General features: G+C 43.7%; 1 protein-coding gene across 1 annotated transcript in view; it reads right to left on the reverse strand.

The window, feature by feature from the left end:
- The window catches only part of PLXNC1 (plexin C1), a 241814-nt gene that overhangs the window by 57810 nt on the left and 161292 nt on the right, over nt 1–22712 (reverse strand). Inside the window, exons 21-24 of the mRNA XM_063927616.1 lie at nt 22497–22643; nt 18017–18200; nt 15493–15596; nt 9226–9280 (exon numbers count right to left, since the gene is read on the reverse strand). Of these exons, the coding sequence (XP_063783686.1) occupies nt 9226–9280; nt 15493–15596; nt 18017–18200; nt 22497–22643 (490 nt within the window). The remainder of the gene's footprint in view (nt 1–9225; nt 9281–15492; nt 15597–18016; nt 18201–22496; nt 22644–22712) is intronic.

Raw genomic sequence — 22712 nt, forward strand, 5'->3', positions numbered from 1 at the left:
TGAAAAAAATTGCGTGGGGTCCCCCCTCCTAAGCAAAACCAGCCTCGGGCTCTTTGAGCCGGTCCTGGTTGCAAAAATACAGGAAAAAAAATGACATGGGATCCCCCCGTATTTTAACAACCAGCACCGGGCTCTGCGTCCGGTCCTGGTGCCAAAAATACGGGGGACAAAACACGTAGGGGTCCCCCGTATTTTTAACACCAGCACCGGGCTCCACTAGCTAGAGAGATAATGCCACAGCCGGGGGACACTTTTATACCGGTCCCTGCGGCCGTAGCATTAAATCCCCAACTAGTCACCCCTGGCCGGGGTACCCTGGAGGAGAGGGGACCCCTTAAATCAAGGGCTCCCCCCCTACAGCCACCCAAGGGCCAGGGGTGAAGCCCGAGGCTGTCCTCCCCCATCCAAGGGCGGCGGATGGGGGGCTGATAGCCAAGTGTCCAAAAAAAGAATATTGTATTTTGTAGCAGAACTACAAGTCCCAGCAAGCCTCCCCCACAAGCTGGTACTTGCAGAACCACAAGTACCAGCATGCGGGGGGGAAACGGGCCAGCTGGTACCTGTAGTTCTACTGCAAAAAAAACACCCAAAATAAAACAGTATACACACACGGTGACAGTACAACTTTATTACATACATGCACACCGACACACACATACATACCACACATACTGAGACAGCTCAGACGCGCACAGCCAATCAGGAGAGTGCCACGACGTGGCGCTCCCTGCTTGGCTGAAGAGACCCTCTTTGACAGCAGTCACGGGGGGGGTCCCGGAAGTCGGGGAAAGGGGTACCATGTGTAAACATGGGACCCCTTTCAGTGCGTGGATCGTGTTTTGCGTTTTATTATTTTGCCAAGTACGTGGATTACAAACTCTGAAGAGGGCAGATCTACACTGGAGTGTTATGAGTATAATTTTATTTACAGGTAACCCGTGGATTCTACGTGGAGAAGGGGACTGACACTTTGTGTCAACATAGGTAAGTATGTGTGTGTCGGTGTGCATGTATGTAATAAAGTTATACTGTCACTGTGTGTGTACTGTTTTTATTTGGGTATTTTTTTTGCAGTAGAACTACAGGTACCAGCGGGCCCGTTTCCCCCCGCATGCTGGTACTTGTGGTTCTGCAAGTACCAGCTTGCGGGGGAGGCTTGCTGGGACTTGTAGTTCTGCTACAAAAAACAATATTCTTTTATTTGACACAAGGCTATCAGCCCCCCATCCGCAGCCCTTGGATGGGGGGGACAGCCTCGGGCTTCACCCCTGGCCCTTGGGTGGCTGGAGGGGTGGACCCCTTGATTTAAGGGGTCCCCACTCCTTCAGGGTACCCCGGGGTGACTAGTTGGGGATTTAATGCCACGGCCGCAGGGACCGGTATAAAAGTGTCCCCCGGCTGTGGCATTATCTCTCTAGCTAGTGGAGCCCGGTGCTGGTGTTAAAAATACGGGGGACCCCTACGTGTTTTGTCCCCTGTATTTTTGGCACCAGGACCGGACGCAGAGCCCCGTGCTGGTTGTTAAAATACGAAGGATCCCATGTCATTTTCCCCCCCGTATTTTTACAACCAGGACCGGCTCAAAGAGCCCAAGACTGGTTATGCTTAGGAGGATGGACCCCACGCATTTTTTTTTCAGGATTTTTAACCCATTCCCACCCCTTCCCACTGAAAAACATGCACCGATCTCTATATTATTTTAGTCAGTAAAAAAAAATATATATTCTTTTAAAAAATATATTAAATAATACTTGTGGCTCCTAAATAGACAAACCAAGTAGATATTCCCTTCTAATATAAAATAGATATGCTATTAGCAATAAAAAAAACACAAAAATACATGTTTTTAAACATTTTTATTAGATCACGCCAGCAAAATGAGGCGGAATGAAATTGACGAAATGACTGTGGAAAAGCACTGTTGTCGAATCGACATTCTTCAATTGAATATACTTTTGTCGAAAAGCCGCATTTTTACCATTGCAGACATGTCGAATTTTAAAAATGTCGAATTGCAAAAAGTCGAATCTGAAACGGCAGGTTTTTTTACGAAAAGTACTGTATCGCATTGTCGAATCCAATTCGACAGGTTTTTTTTGTCGAAAATGCCCCGTTTTTCGACATTTGCGGCAATTCAACCGCAATTGCATATGGCCCGAAGGCTTTAGTAAAATGTATAATTTTAAGCACATACAAAAGTGGTACACTCCTACTTAGGAAAATATGTATGGTCAAACAGTTCAGCTACTGAATATATATTAAGGCAAAATGGTCCATGATAATAAAACATGTCATGGCTAAAAGGTTGCAATTTTATGATTTTTATTTTTTTTATTAATTAATGAAACCACAAGGGGTGTACAGAATGGCACAATTTGTCATATAATATGAAGCTAGTACCAAGCTTTGGTCATGTGCACAAAAGGGTTGAGAATAAAGTCCATTGTGGGTGCAGTACTGCGGTCTGACTTTGCTTCAAGAAAGAGTTATGTGCCTCAAAGTTGCAGTACAGTATAGGGGCCTGTTTCAAGTCCCAAAGTACTTGATGCATCAGACACAAAGCACTGATAGCTTATACTTTGGGCATGTTCAGGACCTGTAATGCGAATGTACAGTATGGGTCCTGCATTGCCGCTACAGCTGAAGACGTCAAGAGATTGACCGTCTGCAGCCGTTTGGGGGCGGCGATGTCAGCCATTTTCTTTTTGTCTCTGTCTCCCAACGGAGATTGCCTAGTCTCTTGGAAGGAGCTGTGGGGGCCGGCTTGCGTGACGTTGTGGGTCACTTTGCTGGCCGATAGTGTCGCAAGTGATCCGATGCTGCATCCTCGTTACATAAATGCACATTAGAACTACATAGCATTTTAAAGAGCTTTACCGACTCTGGGGGTAATTCCAAGTTGATCGCAGCAGGAATTTTGTTAGCAGTTGGGCAAAACCATGTGCACTGCAGGGGAGGCAGATATAACATGTGCAGAGAGAGTTAGATTTGGGTGTGGTGTGTTCAATCTGCAATCTAATTTGCAGTGTAAAAATAAAGCAGCCAGTATTTACCCTGCACAGAAACAAAATAACCCACCCCAAATCTAACTCTTTCTGCACATGTTATATCGGGTTCACTACGATATGCCGGCGGTCGGGCTCCCGGCGACCAGCATACCGGCGCCGGGAGCCCGACCGCCGGCTTACCGACAGCGTGGCGAGCGCAAATGAGCCCCTTGCAGGCTCGCTGCGCTCACCACGCTACGGGCACGGTGCCGCGCTACGCGCGCCACACTATTTTATTCTCACTCCAGGGGGGTCGTGGACCCCCACGAGGGAGAATAAGTGTCGGTATGCCGGCTGTCGGGCTCCCGGCGCCGGTATGCTGGTCGCCGGGAGCCCGACCGCCGGCATACTGAAGACCACCCGTTATATCTGCCCACCTGCAGTGCACATGGTTTTGCCCAGCTGCTAACAAAATTCCTGCTGCGATCAACTTGGAATTACCCCCCCAATGTAGTAGGCAATGTCAAAATTAATGTGACTCAACTCATAACAAACATTTTGCAGTACAGGTCCATTCGAACCCCAGGATTAGACATCATTTGGTGCAGGTGCATGAGCCTTTACTGGCGATTGCGAGGAAACCACAGATAAAACTATTTTTATCATTAAACAATGTTTGTTTCAAAATGACTTTCCGCTAAGATAACTTGAACTTGTGAAGCAAGTGTGTGTGATGACTCATGTTTTCACAAATTTTTTTTTCCTCTTTTCACATGATGCTGTTTAGTGCGCTGTAAATAACTGTTAAGCTATTTAAATTGTTGAACCAGTTACTTTACCTGTACTGTAGCTACACATTTTATAAGCTAGACAAGAATTCCAAGAATTCGTGGATGCAGATAATATGATAATGCTACTAACCAATGATGGCAATAACAGAAAAATGATATGTACAGTACTAAGGATTCTAATAGTCAGGATTGACTTGCCTGCACAGCCTATTTTTTCGGCCGATGCCGACCGCGCGGGGCCGCGCATCGGCATCGGATCGGGATCGCAAGGTGACTGTCACCTTGCGATCTGCACTATCTTTTCTTCCGATTCTGACTATATAGTCAGAATCGGAAGAAAAGATCTTACCGTGTGTACACACCTTAAGTCAGTAACTTTTAAGTCACCGCAAATCTCAGCAATTGTTTGGTGATTTTGAGGATGCAGTAAACATTGGTTTGGAGGCTGATAAACCATTCTCGCAGTGATGAACAGCATTAAAACATATACATCGAAAAAATAATAATTTTGTGGGGGTTTTTAGATTACAGGTCTCATTGGGGCCAGGATGGTAGGGCATGCTGGCTCTTGCAGTTCTCCAAGTGCCAACATGCCCTGGCAGCCATTAAATTTTGACATGGAAAGTACAACAAAATGATGTTAAGATACAGGGGCTAATTCAGGTTGGATTGCAAATCGCGATCCAACCGGTGACCCGCAGTAACTCCAAATGCCTCTGCCTGATTGACAGGCAGAGGTGTTCGCGGGGCAGCAACGCTCCGTTTCCAAGACAGAGCATTGCGGGGGCGGCAGGAAAATGGGGGTGTGGAGGCGGAGTTATTGGGGCGGCACACGCAGCCGCTCCGATCTTATATATGGCGCCAGGCCTCCTGCTGTCGCAGCCAGGCAGTGCTGGCAGGAGGCTTCCATAATTTCTGCGATCACTCTGAAATTGTGATCGTGCCGCAATTTCAGCGTGATCGCAGTGGGTGGGCGGCGGACAGTATGATGGGCAGCCTTGCCCTGCTATAGGCGGCCCCCAGTATGCAAGTCAAAGGATTGCAAATTCTGCTAAAAAGCAGAATTTCCAATACTTACTGAGTAAGGTCCACAAAGCACTGGAATGAGACTCTCAAGGAGATCAGTTATGTGACAGTATCTTATTTACACATATATATGTAAATAGCGCTACTATGTTAGCATGCCAGTTACAGTTGTTGCTACAAAGCAGTTGTGTGCTTTCTTTTTTTTAATTTTACATAAATGAGCCCTAAAGAGAAGTCTGACATCTGACTGAGGCAATATAAGTGTGTCTGGTTTCTATTCTTATCGTGGACCATGTCTGTGGCTTTGTCCTTCCTTATGTAGTAATATTAGCTTCCTATGCTATCTGCTGTCTCCTGCGTCAGTAGTTCACTGTTGCGTCTTAACGTCTGCCACCAGCATGCCTGAGATCCTATTTCTTGTTATTGTTGTCCAAGGTGTGTCTCCAAATGCATATTCTGCATGAAGTATAGTGTGATTTTATGCAGAAGAATAACGTTCTATCTGATGGTAGGCAGCAGCTTGTTCTCTCTAGCCACTGAATTGTGCCTGCTTTTGTGTTCTAAACTTGGTCATCTATTTACAGACCTGGAGCCAAGTGAGCACTATGCCGTTGGCGCATTGCTTCTTGCATGCAATCCCTCTGCACATGTCCATAAAAATGGGTACACACATATGCGCCCTTGCATGTTTCTGACTCTTACATCAGCTTACCCCTGTATAGGTGGAATAAGGTGGGCCCCAAATCAACATTTTGAAGGGGTCCTTGCCTCAAAATTGTAGAGAAACACCTCTCTCTGCAGCTGATGTTTGTTCATTTTATCTCATAGTAGTGCCTTAGTTCATCTTATGCCCTATAGTAGTTCCCTAGTTCACATTACGCCACATAGTGCCCCGGTTCCCATTATGACACATAGTGCCCCCAGTTCCCATTATGACACATAGTGACCCCAGTTCACATTTTGCCACACAGTGCCCTCAATACATAAAATGCTGCACAGTAGTGTCCCAATTCATATTGGTAGACAGTTTGGAAGACAACTTTAGGACTTGGGTGCAAGTGAATTGAAGCCTCTGGGCCCTATAGCAATGGCACCCCCAGCACCCATTATAGCTACACACATGTAGGTGGCAGTAAGGGTGAGTTTGCACAATTGCAAACATGTAGATTGGGACAAGGACTCCTATGGGCCTGAGTAAGCCCCATTATGTACAGCTGGTCAGAAACAGTTGCAAATAGCGGATTAATAACAGTTTGTCATCAACATTTTATCTTGCTCTGCTAATGCTGATATATTCATTGACCAAGCTTCATTATACGTGTGTGTGTGTGTGTCTGTGTGTGTGTGTGTGTGTGTGTGTGTTAAGTAAAACCTTTTTCTTTTTTCGTACTTAAGATGTGAATTTTTTTATGCTTTATTAAAAGGTCTTCGCAATCATATTGATGCCCAATAGCAAATGCAAGAAAACTATACAGCAATCCTCTTATCAATCACTAAAGTGAATGTATAATAAATGTATGCCAAGATATTCACCAGATTGGTAGATGCTCACCAGACAGTAACTGCTAAGTGAGCCACATCATTTGAAAGAGGAGACTTCCCTGTTTAATAAGTAGATAGAGCACATAATGCCCTCCCACCCATACAGTATGTGGAAAGTGTCTGCATTCTGTAGCGCAGGATAATATTGACAATAGCTACTGGTGGGCAACATAATTTGAAAGTGGGGACTCCCTGCGTTCAAATATGAGTGCCAACTCAGTTGCAACTGTCATTAAGGGTGGGTGGGGGGTGATCATGCAGAAATTGCACTACCCCCAATATATAAAAAATGTACAGTTACCATAGCATGGGGTTACATTGTTCTAAGGGGCCCCAACATTTGAAAGAGGGGATAATTATCTTTCTAAAATGGGTTCACCTTAGCGATTTGTAGCCTTGCCCCATGCCTTGATTATATATATTTTTTTTCGAGTGCATCACCAACATTATCTTAAACACACTGTTTGTTTGAAAGAGGGGAATCCCTTTTTCAAACGACGGTGCCCACATTTTTCTAGGTAGTGGTGTATGAGGGTTAGAGGTACCTAAAGTCCCACCCCCCACCATTTTCAATTGTGTGTGTGCGCTGGAGCCACTTCCCGATCTGACACTGCGGCTGCAGGGAGTCACCACCTATCATTAGGACTGCTGGGGTATAGATTTTTGTTTATTTTTCCCCTTGCTGCACAGGACAAGGATAAGCCCCACACGTCCTCCACAGGAAAAAGGGTTAAGAATGGAATAATTTTCTGTTTGATTTTCTTAATATTACATGGAAAGCTGTTGAACTAAGAAATAAATGCTAATTGTAAGCATTCTGATCAATTTCTCTGCTTTCTTTCAAAAAGTTTGGACCCCTGGGATCTCATGGCCTAACCAAGAAAACTTTCACTTTCAACTTGCTTGAGTATTTTGGTTCTGGCTGGAATCAGCTCCCCCTACACCACCAATATCTCACAGTAGATGCTAGAATCAATTGGGCTAAAGGACCTCTGACGTCAGGGGGAGGAAGTAGGCCGGCGCCAACTACTCCCTTTAGTAACCTGATGGCGAGCGAAGTGGAGCAGAGCGAGTGCGTGAGGGTACATTTTGGGTACCCTGTTCGAAGCTTGCTCCTCCCCCTGGTGATGTCAGAGGTCCTTTCCCCAACTTGGTTTTAGCCATAACTGATACCTCACACCAGCTGACTACTCTCAGTGTGGAACATCCTCTCCACCAGCCTATCTCCTGTCTCATCTCACCCTTCCTCATTGCTCCTCCTCCCCTTTTTGTATGAAAACTGGACTAGTGGTACCATCTCCTGATTCCATTGTTTATTAACAGTGACCTTTCATAGTCTTTCATGTGTGAACTATATACTGTTTGCTTTTATTATATTTTTTTTATGTCTGGACTTAAAGAAAACAAGCTACAGTAAATTCATTTTTGGTATTTGTCTTCTCTTTTCTTTCTGTTGCTTATTTATATGTAACAGAGATTATCTGTCAACAGCGAGTACCTCATTGCATAATTTGTCTAAAATATCTTTAGAGTATGCTTTTTCCAAACCAAAAAAGAAAACATCACATCACTGTAGGCGGCGAACAAAACTAATCAGTAAAAATTGACATCTAGGGATAGTCAATTTCCAGAGTTTATATGTGTTTGGGTCTACTGAATTACAGTAGTTAGATCTAACTGTGGCATTAGCCTCCATTTCTAGGATCATATCCAGGAAGTTTGTGCAATTTCTCATATAAGTGTATTTAAAATTAAGATTAAAAGTGTTAAAATGTAAAGCATGTGACATCCAAATAGCAAACAATACATAAAGCAACAATATAGTGGCTAAAGAGCACCAGGTTCACACCAAAGGCAATCCCCCCACACAATGATCATGTTTAGGTTTGTGAATTACTGGACGAACTTGGTGCCCATGGCTTCTCATCATGAGCCATTGAAAAATACATATTTAAGTGCTAGAATTAAAAAAAAAGAAAAAGTCTAGAATAAATTCCGGTACTTTCTGTGGTAACTTCATCATGTATCAGAAATCCCTGATATTGACATTTTTGAATACATATTTACTGTTCATTAATGAATTTATTATATATGTATATAATTTACCTTTTCTAACATTTGCATGTTTTCTAATACCGGATGCATTTGTTGCAAATAAAATAGTTTAAAAACATTTGCATAAGTGGGACAAAAGTGTCTGCTTGCTAGAACGTGGAAATGTAAATGTGCTGCACATGCCGCAACAAGTGGGGAGCAGACTGGGCACATGGACTGAGTGACGGATGGAGCGGGTGCTGGAGGTGGTGTGGTGGTGGTTCGCGTGCCAGAATTTCAGCTGCCGAAGTGACTGCTCTGCAGAGAAAGTTAACTGAGGCAGAGATTCCAAATGGATCTGGCGCGGGTGAGACTGTGTTTGCACCACGTATACACCTTATCTCCACAATTTTCCTTTTCAATTGATGTGCCTGCAGATTCCTGTAAGAGTCTGCTTTGCGATAACAATCCACAAGTCGCAGGGGCAAACACTAAGGGCTGCAGACATAGATCTCAGGACCAGCTGCTTCTCCCACCATGGGCAGCTTTACATGGCTTGCTCACCAGTTAGTAGCCTCAAGCACCTTTTTGTGTTAATCTCAGAAGGAAAAACTGCAAGTATTGCTTGCAAAGAAATTTTGTGATTGATGTGTACAATATAAAATATGCATTACAATATTAGATGCCACTACTGTCTTTGTAAAATTAGTTTCGCTAAGCAATAACAGACAACCACGCGAGCGAAGCTGCAGACAAATGCTAGTATAAATAAAAAGGTGTTTAATTTTTAAGTAAGATAATATTTAGTTATACATATGTATCCTCAATATTTGTTTTCAGATTACCTCGTAAACCACAGGCTTTTCTTGAAATGACTTTGACGGTTGCTCCATTCTCAATCTGGAAAATAATTAACAAGAGCGTAAAAATCAAATACTGAAAGGCTGTCAACCACAAGCAAAGCACCAGCCCATTAGGGATAATTTGTTTGTCTAATAAGGACCACAAGGACAGTTAAAAAAAATATATATTTTTTTTACTATGGTTGCTTTTTGTGCTTTATTTTTTTCAAATATTCCATGTGATGAAGTAGTTATACTGTATACTGGAGCTTATATGTGATTTGGAGCGATGGACCTTAAGCAGCCATGATTGTAGGTTTACAGAAACAAATACAAGCAAGTGGCCAAGGCTTTTCTAACACGAGCATCACTGTGATAAACTGCAAATGTGAGAGCATTACTTGAATTGTGCACCTCTGCAGTCTGCTGCTTGCTGCAAGGAACTGTGACTGTTTGAAGACTACAACCAGGGGTGTATCTAGGGATCCGAGCGCCCCTGGCAAAGTAAGGGGCTAGCACCCCCCCAGTCCCCCCACCCCCATGAAATAAGGAAGACCTGTGTGATGAAAATGGGGCGTGTTCATGTGGTGAATGGGCGTGGCACACAATAGTGCCCGCAATTCAAATTTACGCCACACAGTAGTGTTCCTTACATTACACCGCATAGTAGTGTCCATTTTCATATTACACCATACAATAGTTTCTCCTATGCATATTACACGACACAGTATTGTCCCTTTTTCATGTTATGCCACACACTAGCGACCCTCATTAACGTTACACTTCACAGTAATACCCCTTATTACCCATTATGCCCACAGTAGTAGTGCCCTTTACACATTATGCCCACACAGTAGTAGTGTCCCTTACACAATGTGCCCACACAGTAGTAATGCCCCTTATACATTATGCCCACATAGTAGTGTTCTTAACACATGCCCACAGTAGCAGCACCCTTTACATATTATGCCCACCCATTTGTAGTGCCCTTTACACATTATGCAGCAGTGCCTGGCCTGGCTGAGGATGGGAGTCACCGAGCGGTACCACATGTCCCCAGTGGGTAGAATCAAATAGTAGTGGCATTACTTGGTGTGGTGTGCCCCCGTGGCCAGTGCCTGTCCTGGAGACTCTCACAGACCTAATGGCACTGGTGTCCAGCCCCACACCACACTTCAGTGAACAAACTCAAAATTAACTACAGTTCCCAACAGCCCTTGCCAGGAACTGCCCAGGTCAACACACCACACCAGGTACATAGAGACATAGAATTTGACAGCATATAAAAACCACTTGTCCCATCTAGTCTGCCTTAAACACATGTACATGCACACACTAGGGTTCATTTTTATCTGAGACAATTGACCTACTACCAGTGTTTATTTTTGGATTGTGGGAGGAAACCGGAGTACCCTGAGGAAACCCACGCAAGCATGGTAGACTGCACACATGAACTCATGACCTCAGTGCTGTGAGGCAGTAATGCTAACCATTACACTGTCTGTGCTGCCCAAATTTCCCATATTGCTCAATCTTCTATGGCTGGACCACAAAGAAGCTATTTCCAATGACAGGAAATGTATGAGTGTGTTTTTTAATATGCTACTAAAACAATACAGTCTATATCTTGGGGAGAAAAAAAACAACAAAAATTTTGCATAGTAGAATACAAAATTAAAAGGAAAAAAAAAGCTATAGTTAAAAAAAAAAAAGAAAAGGAAAAAGAAAAAGAAAAGAGGTTTCTATCCACTTTTGTGTTAAAGGGATTAATGCTGGAGACCTGCAAATTTACCTATTGCTTCTGGTAAGGGGGTACACACGTTCATCTACTTCCTAAGCATCGCTCCGTGTGTAGGTGCGCCGGTGACAGCGATGTGTGGTCCCGCGCGAAGCTATCGCCGGTGCTAGATTGGTCTGCATGCAGGCACAATCTAGCAGGTCGCTCATTTCACCCGCTGGGTGCAATGAGCACCCCCCCCCCGTCCCCCCTTGCTCAGCACACATCGCGCTGTGCTGATCGGGGGGAGAGATATGTGTTGAGCACACATCTCCCTCCACATCTCCCGGTCTGTGTGGCCATGTAAACTGTGCGGGAGTTAATTTTTTATTCCAGCAGCAGTGAGCTGTTGCTCTTGGCCCTCACCAGCAGCAACATACCTTCAGTCTCTCCGTGTAGCTGGAGGACACATGGCTGGTGCCCGGTCGTCCCACTGTCAGTCCTCATTGAGTGTGTAGACCTTCACCCGTCTCTGGGTGTCAGTAATCGTGGGACTGGGAGGCACGTCCACATGCCCCTCCTGTCATCTGTTCCCTGATCAGAAGCGCCTGGTCCCCGGCTAGCTGAGCCAGCTCTTCTTACACTTGTGCCCCCCCTGCCACCCAGGGCAGATCCCCGGGCTTTACTGACACCCGTAACTGCTTCTTTCGTCCTCAGCCCAGATTACAGATTCGATCCTCTGATTCTCCTGACAGAATCACCGGGTCACTACGGGAATTATCACTGTGAGGGCAACATTCCCCAACGCAGTGGGTATGGTGAGCTGAGCCCTGGGGCCTCCTGTAGGTACTGCCACTACTATTTTTTTCTACCCCCAAGCCACGGTGCCATCCTTGTCACTCCCCTGATTTATTTAGAGTCCAGAGTCTCTCTACTCTGAGGCCAGTGATGTACACTACAGTACAGACTTATTTTCCAGAGCTGATCCACTGCCTGCCATACTATATATTGACAGGCAGCAGTGGAGCAGGTGCAACATTAGAAAGCCTGTTCTTTGTATCATCACTGAGTCCACTGACTTTGACTACACGCTGCACAGACTAGTTTTACGAAGTACTGGCTGCTGTGGGTCTGTCTAGGTGTTTCTGATGTAGATATCTAATTTGTAGGTATTTTGTATGTATGCTTTATAGATATTTAACGTCTTGTTAATTTAGGTAAAGAATATCCTCCTAGTTATATTTCAGACCAGTATACTGTGCCTTATAAGGATTTAGAGAAATGCAGTTTTGAGAGCAGCCATTCAAATTAGTGTCAGTGGGGTCTATTTACTAAGCCTTGCATGGAGATAAAGTGGATGTGCCAGCCAATTAGCTAACTGCCATGTCACAGGCTGTGTTTGAAAAATGACAGTTAGGAGCTAATTGGCTGGTACTTTATCTCCATCCACTTTATCTCCATCCATTATTTGTTATTTTGACTAATTTTTGTTCTTGTACATGTGTTATACGTTAAATTCAAGAACCCTTACTCTTTCCATTCCTTTAAGAATGTGCCCCATCTTAATGTCTATGGTGGAGTTCATATAAATTAGTGATGTGCACCGGAAATTTTTCGGGTTTTGGTTTTGGATTCGGTTCCGCGGCTGTGTTTTGGATTCGGACGCGTTTTGGCAAAACCTCCCTGAAAATTTTTTGTCGGATTCGGGTGTGTTTTGGATTCGGGTGTTTTTTTTACAAAAAAACCTCAAAAACAGCTTAAATCATAGAATTTGGGGGTCATTTTGATCCCATAGTATTATTAACCTCAATAACCATAATTTCCACTCATTTTCAGTCTATTTTGAACACCTCACACCTCACAATACTATTTTTAGTCCTAAAATTTGTACCGAGGTCGCTGGATGACTAAGCTAAGCGACCCAAGTGGCCGACACAAACACCTGGCCCATCTAGGAGTGGCACTGCAGTGTCAGGCAGGATGGCACTTCAAAAAAATTGTCCCCAAACAGCACATGATGCAAAGAAAAAAAGAGGTGCACCAAGGTCGCTGTGTGACTAAGCTAAGCGACACAAGTGGCCGACACAAACACCTGGCCCATCTAGGAGTGGCATTGCAGTTTTCTAACGAGAGGATGAGTGCTTCCATCCTCATGTGAATCTGAACCACTAGCCATGAACATAGGCCAGGGCCTCAGCCGTTCCTTGCCACTCCGTGTCGTAAATGGCATATTGGCAAGTTTACGCTTCTCATCAGACGCTTTTAATTTTGATTTTTGGGTCATTTTACTGAACTTTTGTTTTTTAGAGTCATAATTATCAAGCACTATAGTATACTTGACGACACAGAGGTAGGTAGAGCAGTGGCCTACTGTACCGTACTGCTATATATTATATATACTGGTGGTCAGCAAACTGTGCAAAACTGAAATGCACCACAGGTATGGATGGATAGTATACTTGACGACACAGAGGTAGGTAGAGCAGTGGCCTACTGTACCGTACTGCTATATATTATATATACTGGTGGTCAGCAAACTGTGCAAAACTGAAATGCACCACAGGTATGGATGGATAGTATACTTGACGACACAGAGGTAGGTAGAGCAGTGGCCTTCTGTACCGTACTGCTATATATTATATACTGGTGGTCAGCAAACTGTGCATAACTGAAATGCACCACAGGTATGGATGGATAGTATACTTGACGACACAGAGGTAGGTAGAGCAGTGGCCTTCTGTACCATACTGCTATATATTATATATACTGGTGGTCAGCAAACTGTGCAAAACTGAAATGCACCACAGGTATGGATGGATAGTATACTTGACGACACAGAGGTAGAGCAGCGGACTACTGTACCGTACTGCTATATATATATAGTTATACTGGTGGTCAGCAAAATTCTGCACTGTCCTCCTACTATATACTACAATGCAGCACAGATATGGAGCGTTTTTCAGACAGAGAACGTATAATACTGGTGGTCACTGGTCAGCAAAACTCTGCACTGTCCTCCTACTATATAATACTGCTGGTCCCCAGTCCCCACAATAAAGCAATTAGCACACTGAGCACAGATATTTGCAGCACACTGAGCACAGTCAGATATGGAGCGTTTTTCAGGCAGAGAACGTAGATATTTGCACTTGCAGTACACTGAGCACAGATATTTGCAGCACAATTTGCAATCCACTGAACATAGAAACTGAGAGGACGCCAGCCACGTCCTCTCACGATCATCTCCAATGCACAAGTGAAAAATGGCGGCGACGCGCGGCTCCTTATATAGAATACGAATCTCGCGAGAATCCGACCGCGGGATGATGACGTTCGGGCGCGCTCGGGTTAACCGAGCAAGGCGGGAGGATCCGAGTCTGCTCGGAACCGTGTAAAAAAAGGTGAAGTTCGGGCGGGTTCGGATCCCAAGGATGCGAACCCGCTCATCACTAATATAAATAAATACTAACTTATTTTGGCACAACTCCTGGTCTGATTACTGTCTGTGTCTGGGGGGGGAAAATACTTGCTGTGATGTGACAGGGGCAGGGGGAAGCAACAAGAGTACTGCTGAAGAGTAACACTGGGATAACATCGGGGCATGTGATAATTCTTTTATCACAACATTGTACACAATAACATTTATTCGGGTTACAACACCACCATGGAAAAATATACCATGTGTTGGAAACTGCATGGGCTTGGCTCCTCTAATACGTGCAAGGTTTTATATAGCCTGTGCATTATATAAAAATATTTTATGTCAGAGATGTAATCATATACAACACAGCTCCATCTGACTAGTATTCAGTGGGTGTGGTATGAAATGTCAGCATGTCATAATGTAGACATTCATCATGGAGACATGAAAATGATGACATGGTAATAATGTTGACATTGACCATGTCGATATTCATGTAGATACTGATGAAATATTGACATGTTAGAATGTAGACATATCATCCCTGGTGGCTCAGTGGTGACTTACCAGCTCCAATGCTGCTTCCAGGTCCTGGTGGTCATGTGACCATCCCTTCCGGATCAGAACTCTGATCCTCCAGGGTTCCAGTGAGTATTATTCTCCAATCCTTAACCCTAATCCCTACTCTTAAACCTAACCCTCCCTCTAGAGCATAACGCTACCCTCTCTCTAGTGCCTCCCCTACCCCTCCAGCCTGCAGCATAACCCTAATGTTCACATTCTGACATTGTCAACATTTTATATGTCAACATTCTGATTATGGGACATTACTGTACAGCATTATGTGTATAAAGTGCATTACTACTGTGGGGCATAATATGTCTAAGGGGTAATACTGTGTGGTGTACTTTGTATTGGGCGGGACAAATTACTGCCTTGCCCGCAGTGACAAAACTCCTAGTTTTGACCCTGCCAGCAACATGTATATAATGCAGAGAACATTCTAGTAATCACTACTCATAGCACTGTGCATACTAGTAACTACTACCAACCCCGTTCTGAAAGCAACTATGAAATACAGACTACCATTCTGGTCACTTTACAGGGTGCATGTTATTTCCTAATCCATTACCTTGTAATGTTTTATGGTGTTTAATCTTTTCAAACCATTCTCCACTATGATAGTAGAATCATCTGTGTCTGATAGTTCCTTATGTGTCTGACCATGATGAAGTTCTTAAAATGCAGAAAAATATATAGATATATAAATATATATAATCAACATGCAAATAAGACAGTTTAGCGCTTACAATGTTACAACCAATTTTATCTTGTCAAAACTCCATAAGCTATTAGTCATTGGTTTATTTTGTAATTAAATAAATAGAATAATATGCAGATCTACTAGATAAAAAAATACTACTATAGATTTTACACCTTGCACTATCTTACTTGTATTAATATGTGGTTTGGAGTAACATGGCAAAAAAATCATATGTTGTACTATGCACCTTCATTGCTGCTACTATTACAGAAGTGTCCTCATACATCTAGCCTCATTACGCCACACAGTGGGAGATGCCTGACAGGGATGCGGTCAAGATCCTGCCAGACGGAATCCCGGTGGTCGGAATACCGACACCGGGATCCTGACCAGCACAATCCCGACATATTCTCCCTCTGTGGGTGTCCACGACACCCATAGAGGGAGAATAAATTAGCGTGCCGAGAGTAGCGAGGCACCGTGCCCGCAGCGAGCCCGCAAGGGGCTGCATTGCGCTCGCCCCCCTGTCAGGATTGTGCCGGTCAGGATCCCGGTGTCGGTATTCCGACCACCGGGATTCCGTCCGGCAGTAATACGTACTGATCCTGCCTGACAGGTCCCATGCAACTCCCATGCACAGTGGGAGATGAACTGACAGGTCCCATGCAACTCTGTTAGCGCCAGGCGGCTTTTTTTTGCCGATAATGCATTTTTTTTTACATTGTTATGTGACTAGGATGGACAAGCAGGCTCTGCCTATATTCTGTGTGTGACCGCGCCTGTATCTGCATACAAAATGCTACTTGACAGTGTTTTCTAGGCATGCCACATATCATTTTAATCAGCCAAAGCTGTGTGCAATTCCTATTAGCATCATTTTGTGAATAAGATGCATTTTAATGAAAAAGTTGCACAAAAAGACGCTTAGTGCTACCAAGTCACGACATGGCATGACTAAAAGGGCTGTTTAACGTGCAAGGAGGCTAGATGTGAGTGAACACATCTGTATATTCGCCAAAACTACTAAAGCTTAAAATAAGACAAATATAATGTACTGTATATTGGCCCTCATTCCGAGTTGTTCGCTCGCTAGCTGCTTTTAGCAGCATTGCACACGCTAAGCCGCCGCCCTCTGGGAGTGTATCTTAGCTTAGCAGAATTGCGAACGAAAGATTAGCAGAATTGCGAATAGAAATTTCTTAGCAGTTTCTGAGTAGCTCGAGACTTACTCAGCCATTGCGATCAGTTCAGTCAGTTTCGTTCCTGGTTTGACGTCACAAACACACCCAGCGTTCGCCCAGACACTCCCCCGTTTCTTCAGACACTCCCGCGTTTTTCCCAGAAACGCCAGCGTTTTTTCGCACACTCCCAGAAAAAGGCAAGTTTCCGCCCAGAAACACCCACTTCTTGTCAATCACAGTACGATCACCAGAACGATGAAATAACCTTGTTATGCCGTGAGTAAAAAACCTAACATTTCTGTAAAATAACTAAGCGCATGCGCTCTGCGAACTTTGCTCATGCGCAGTAAGCGACTAATCGCAATATAGCGAAAATCGTCAACGAGCGAACAACTCGGAATGACCCCCATTGTCCAGCAGGACAAAGTAAGGAAGGTGACTTATTGGCTGCTGTCTGTAATATAACTGCAGCTCTTATAAATGTTTTCAGTTTACTACACAAATTTTAGATGCCTTAAAGGGCCAGTAAGATCATGTATAGCATTCTATGCTAGCTTGGAATTCATTCCTAAGAAAAACTTGGTTCAGAGGTGTTTTGCCAAGCACTGGAATCTTCCATCTGGTTGTAAAAACAAACAACTTATAGATGCTGGCTTTATGTAACCATTGTCGTACACAATCATCATGCGTTATCTAATGATGTCATGTATTAATTACAGTATTATAATACAAAGTTAATGTACTTCTCAGGGGTGGGGAATGGTGCTATATACTGTATGTTTAGGCTAGTGCTTTAGAGGGGTGTGCTGCTACACACATGCTGCAGTAAGACTTTGCAAATGTGTGAGGATATGAAAGTGATTACCTAATCCAGTGGTTCTCAAACTGTGTGCTGTGGCTCCCTGGGGTGCCTCGGGACACTTGCAGGGGTGCCTTGGGTTGGCGGTCCAGGACCAATTCAAATTATTTATGGTCAATGTAATAGGCAAAACCAGTGCTTGTGACTGCAGTCATAAAATATGAGGACAAACAGAAGCAAATCTTGTCCCTCACCACACAATTGAGCCTAAGGTTGACATATAAACACAATCTACTTAATTTAATATTTCTTTCTAAATTTCTCAATAAGAAACTTTTAGCCTAGGGGTGCCGTGAAAAAAATTATGATATTCTAGGGTGCCGTGATTCAAAAAAGTTTGGAAACCACTGACCTAATCCCATATCACAAAGGGGGAGTCCATAAGTATATCCTTTTACAGTCTGAAAAGTCTGAAGAATTTTCTCCTTGACTTGTTCAATAGTATCACAGTCCAAAACAGTGACCTTTATACACTGACTGACGTATTCCTCACTTTGGTGGTCTTCTGAGGTTGTTGGAAAATACACACTGATCTCCTGAAAGATGCAATAAACAAATAATTAAATAAAATTAATCACAAGGCTAGATTTATAGATGCATCGACATCACAAATAAATAAATAAATAAATAAATAAATAAATACATAAATAAATAAGTAAATGTAATTTATTTTCATACCCGAAACAGGCGAGTTTCCTGTTTATTTAACTACATAAATAACCAAAACCATGTAAGCAAGTAAATGTTTTGTAACACGTAATGTTATGTCATAACAAAAACAGTAATATATTTACTGTACGCTGTTTTAGTCAATGGCTGCGGTGTAGTGATAACTATGTAATTGGCTTTGAATACAGGGGCGGAACTGTGGGAAGCAGTGGAGTCGGCTGCTGCCGGGCTCCTGACCTCAAGGGGGCACTTCTCCTCCACTGTCTCCCGCTGACGATCGCTCGCTGCTACTTTTTTTTTTTTTATGATTCTTGCAGACGGAGGAGCTGTGTCAGTGACACGGAAGCTGCCTCCTGTATATACAGAGCTGGCACTGGCTGCAGCTAGGGGGAGCTCCAGAGCGCAGCTCCTCCTGGGCCCTTCCGGTTAAGCAAGCCAGCCGAGTGAAACTCTCTGCTCCTCCATCAGGCTGATGATAGCCAAAGGTAGGCACTGGCCTCAAGCTGCACTGTGGGGGGAAAGGTGTAGTTGGGGATGCTGGGGGGGCTTTGATAAATGTTGGAAGATAAATGTGTTTTGTGGGTGCATGTTTTAAGTGAGGTGTGTGTTTTTAAGGAAAGTTGTGTGTTCCAAGTAAAAGAGGCATGTGTGTGTGTGTGTGTGTGTGTGTGTCAGTCAGAGGCGTGTGTGTGTGTGTGTGTGTGTGTGTAAGTGAGAGGCATATGTGTGTGTGTGTGTAAGTGAGAGGCATGTGTGAGAGGCATGTGTAAGTGAGAGGCATGTGTAAGTGAGAGGCATGTGTGTATATGTGTGTAAGTGAGAGGCGTGTGTGTGTGTTAGTGAGGTGTGAGTGTGTGAGAGGTGTGTGTGTATAAGTGTGAGGCATGTGTGTGTGTGTGAGGTATGTGTGTGTGTGAGAGGCATGTGTGTGTGTAAGTGAGAGGCAAGGATTAAAGGAGGCATTTGAGCATTTCTACAGGACTATGGGGGTCATTCCGACCCATTCGCACGCAGCGGTTTCTCGCTGCGGTGCGAACGGCTGCGGAATGCGCATGCGCGGCAGACGCTGTGCGTGACGTTCACCGGGTTACGTCGCGCCTACCGACCGAATCGGTCACAGAGGCGACCGCTAAGAAGATTGACATGAAAGAGGCGTGGTAGAGCGGATCCGGACCGTTGGAGACCGTTTTCGGGGAGTGGTGAGTAAAACGCAGGCGTGTCCAGGACAACGGAGGGCGGAGGTCTGTAGTCAAAGCCGGGCCCATCATCGCTGGATCCATCGCACAGGGTAAGTATGTCCAGGGCTGGTCTATTTCTGCTTGAAATGTTTTTTGCTTAGCAGGGCTGCACAAGCGATCGCACCCCTGCTAAGCTAAAATACACTCCCCCATAGACGTGGACTAGTTGATCGCAGCAGCAGCTAAAAGTTGCTGGCTATGCGATCAACTCGGAATGACCACCTATGTACAGAGCACACACCTGGTCTGGGTACACGCTACCTTATGGAGGGGTGGAGGGGTGTCCATTTCTGAATGTGTGTGTGTGGCGCGCGCGCGTGTTTGTGTGTGTGAGGCATGTGTGTGTGTGTGTGTGTGTGTGTGTTAGTGAGAGGCGTGTATGCGTGTGTGAGAGGTGTGTGTGTGTAAGTGAGAGGCATGGGTGTGTTTAAGTGAAAGCGGCGTGTGTGTGTTTTTAAGTGAAGGAGGCATGTGTGTTTAAGTGAAAGGCATTTGTGTGTTAAAGTGAAAGCGGCGTGTGTGTATGTTTAAGTGAAAGAGGCGTGTGTGTGCTTTTAAGTGAATGAGGTGTTTGTGTGCTTTTTATATATATATCGGCACACCGCTGCGCCAAAGCATCTCCATCGAGACCTGCTGAGGGAGCACTGTAGGTGTACTATAAAGGTATGCTGGTATCTGTTTTTATTGTAATGACTGACTTGGAGTGCGTCCACTTTTTATGTGTATCTATATTACTATTGGGAAAGGTACCTGAGCACGCTGCTACTGTTCACCCTGAGTGCCGGATAGTTATATATGGTATGTGTGTGTATATGTAGGGGGCACCAACATTTATCATGCCTCCGGGCGACTAAGACGAACTTACGCCACTGTTTGAATATTTAGAGAATCCATTATTTTATTGGAGCTCTGAATTGTGTGTAGATAATTTACTAGCATTCATCAGTGTTATTATTTTATAGGGTGGCGCATGGTCTGGGCTCCTTTAAAAATAAAAGATGTGCGCGAACCCTTGTGTTTTGGTTTTGCCAAAACCACCCTCAGGCCCCAACTGGAGAGTGATAAATTGGAGAGTGATAAAGTAGCAACCAATCAACTCCTGTCATTTTTTATACACACATGGAGGTATTTCAATTAGTGCCATTTTTTCGACCAGTCGAAAAAATGGCACTTTTTGCCCATTTTTAGGTCGAATTTACATTCAATGCCAGTGCCGGTTTTTCTGGTCGAAAAATCCAGCACTGGCAAAAACCGCGTGTATTGGAGAATTTACCGCCAATACATGTGTTTTGGCGAATTTGCGGGCGTTTTCACCCATTTTTGGCGCAATTTTCGCCCATGACGATTTGACAAAAAAAAGTAAAATGGCACGGGTGAAAATGGCTTAAAAAACGGGCAAACATGCCCACAATTTAATACCCTGTGTCGAATTAGTGACGTTTTTTTTCGACGAGAAAAAAAAAAGGAAAAACAGCACTTCATTGAATATACCCACCAGTCTGTAACATGGCAGTTAGGAGCTGGATGGCTGGTACTTTATCACTGTGCAATGTATCACTCTCCAAGGCTTGATAAGTCTTGACAGTGTTTTGATTTTGGTTTTCAGTTTTTGGCAAACCACCCCCAAGTGTTTTGGTTCGGTTTCTTGAAAATTGATAAAAACAGCTCAATTATGTAATTTGGACATACGTTTGTTCCTAGAGTACATCAATAACATTAATTTCCAGTAAATTTTGACCACACTCTCCTGTGTGAAATGGCATTTGAAATCACGAGGTACAGTAGGAACTTACAATCAATCCAAGATTTGGGTCTTAAATCAGAGTTCCGACACAAGAGAAGCTCTGAATTCGGACTCTGTACGACTCAGATCCCCTAAATTCGGGGGAGTTTGGATTTCTAAAAAAACAAACTGCACATTTCTATTAAAAATATACATATAGTAAATACTGATAGTTCATTCAGTATAATTGTCTCAGGCCGCACTGTTAAAGGCCGCGGCCTGTGTCTCCAGTGACCGGGACACCTATGCCCTTCTGATCCCCAGCTCCTTAGTTACCAGGACGCTTGGGCGGGTGGGTGGGGCTTCTGTCCTGCATCCCCTAATAATTAAGCACATGATGCTGATCCTGTCTACATGATATGGGGGATATTCAATTACCCCTGAAATTTTTTGGGATGAAAAAAACAAAAACGGGCTTTTACCAAGGATTTTGCCCGATGGTCATTATTCAATTACAGCCCATTTTTTCGTCTGAAAAAAAGATCCAGTTTTAGCCCAAAACACATAAAATCCAGGATAAGTTCCCAGACCCATGTGCTTTTGTGGCTGAGATTGCGATATAACGGGTCATTTATAGTGGGGGGGTTTTTTCTTCTGGCACGGGCAGGTGAAAAAAATTCCACAATACTGCTGGATACTAATTGGGTAGCCCCCTCGGGGATCAATTAGCTGTGGTAAATTACTGGTAAATTATATGGGTCAAAAACCCATATTAATCACTGTTCCCGCTTTACCAGGTAACAGATCATCTAAAATATTAACTCTCTCTCTCTCTCTCTCTCTATATATATATATATATATATATATATATATATATCAACTTGGACCCTATCTACTATATATCAAGGTGAAAATGGGTGGCACTCCAAAGCAACCAACATTGGTGAAACCAATGTAAATGAAAGTTTCAGGTGTTTTTTTCTTATATCTAAGTCAGGATATCCTGACAAAAGATATAAGAATAAAGCATCTTAAACGTTGATCTATTTTGGTTTCACCACTGTTCGTTTTGCTTTGAGAAAACCGTGGAGTACCACCCTTTTGCAACTTTGCTGTACATACTGTGAAACATTATATAAATGTAGGTAGGTACATCAATAAATGTAAGTCTTACAAAGATGAGTTAGTAAAGAAGTACTTACCACGTTACTAAACTCTGTAATTTGCCATAGCAGACAGTCCTCATTCAAAGTATAAAGAGCTTTGCAGGTTACTGCATCTATTGGACCTTTGTGTATCCTCTGGTTTAATGTATGAAACAAACCATACAAAGGTTCCCCTACGGATTCCTAGACAGTAATCAAGTAATTAATAGCAGGCAAATAATCATGTCTAAATAATAGAAGTGACTAGAACTG

This window comes from Pseudophryne corroboree, chromosome 6, assembly GCF_028390025.1.
Source record: "Pseudophryne corroboree isolate aPseCor3 chromosome 6, aPseCor3.hap2, whole genome shotgun sequence".
In the NCBI taxonomy this organism is placed as follows: domain Eukaryota; kingdom Metazoa; phylum Chordata; class Amphibia; order Anura; family Myobatrachidae; genus Pseudophryne; species Pseudophryne corroboree.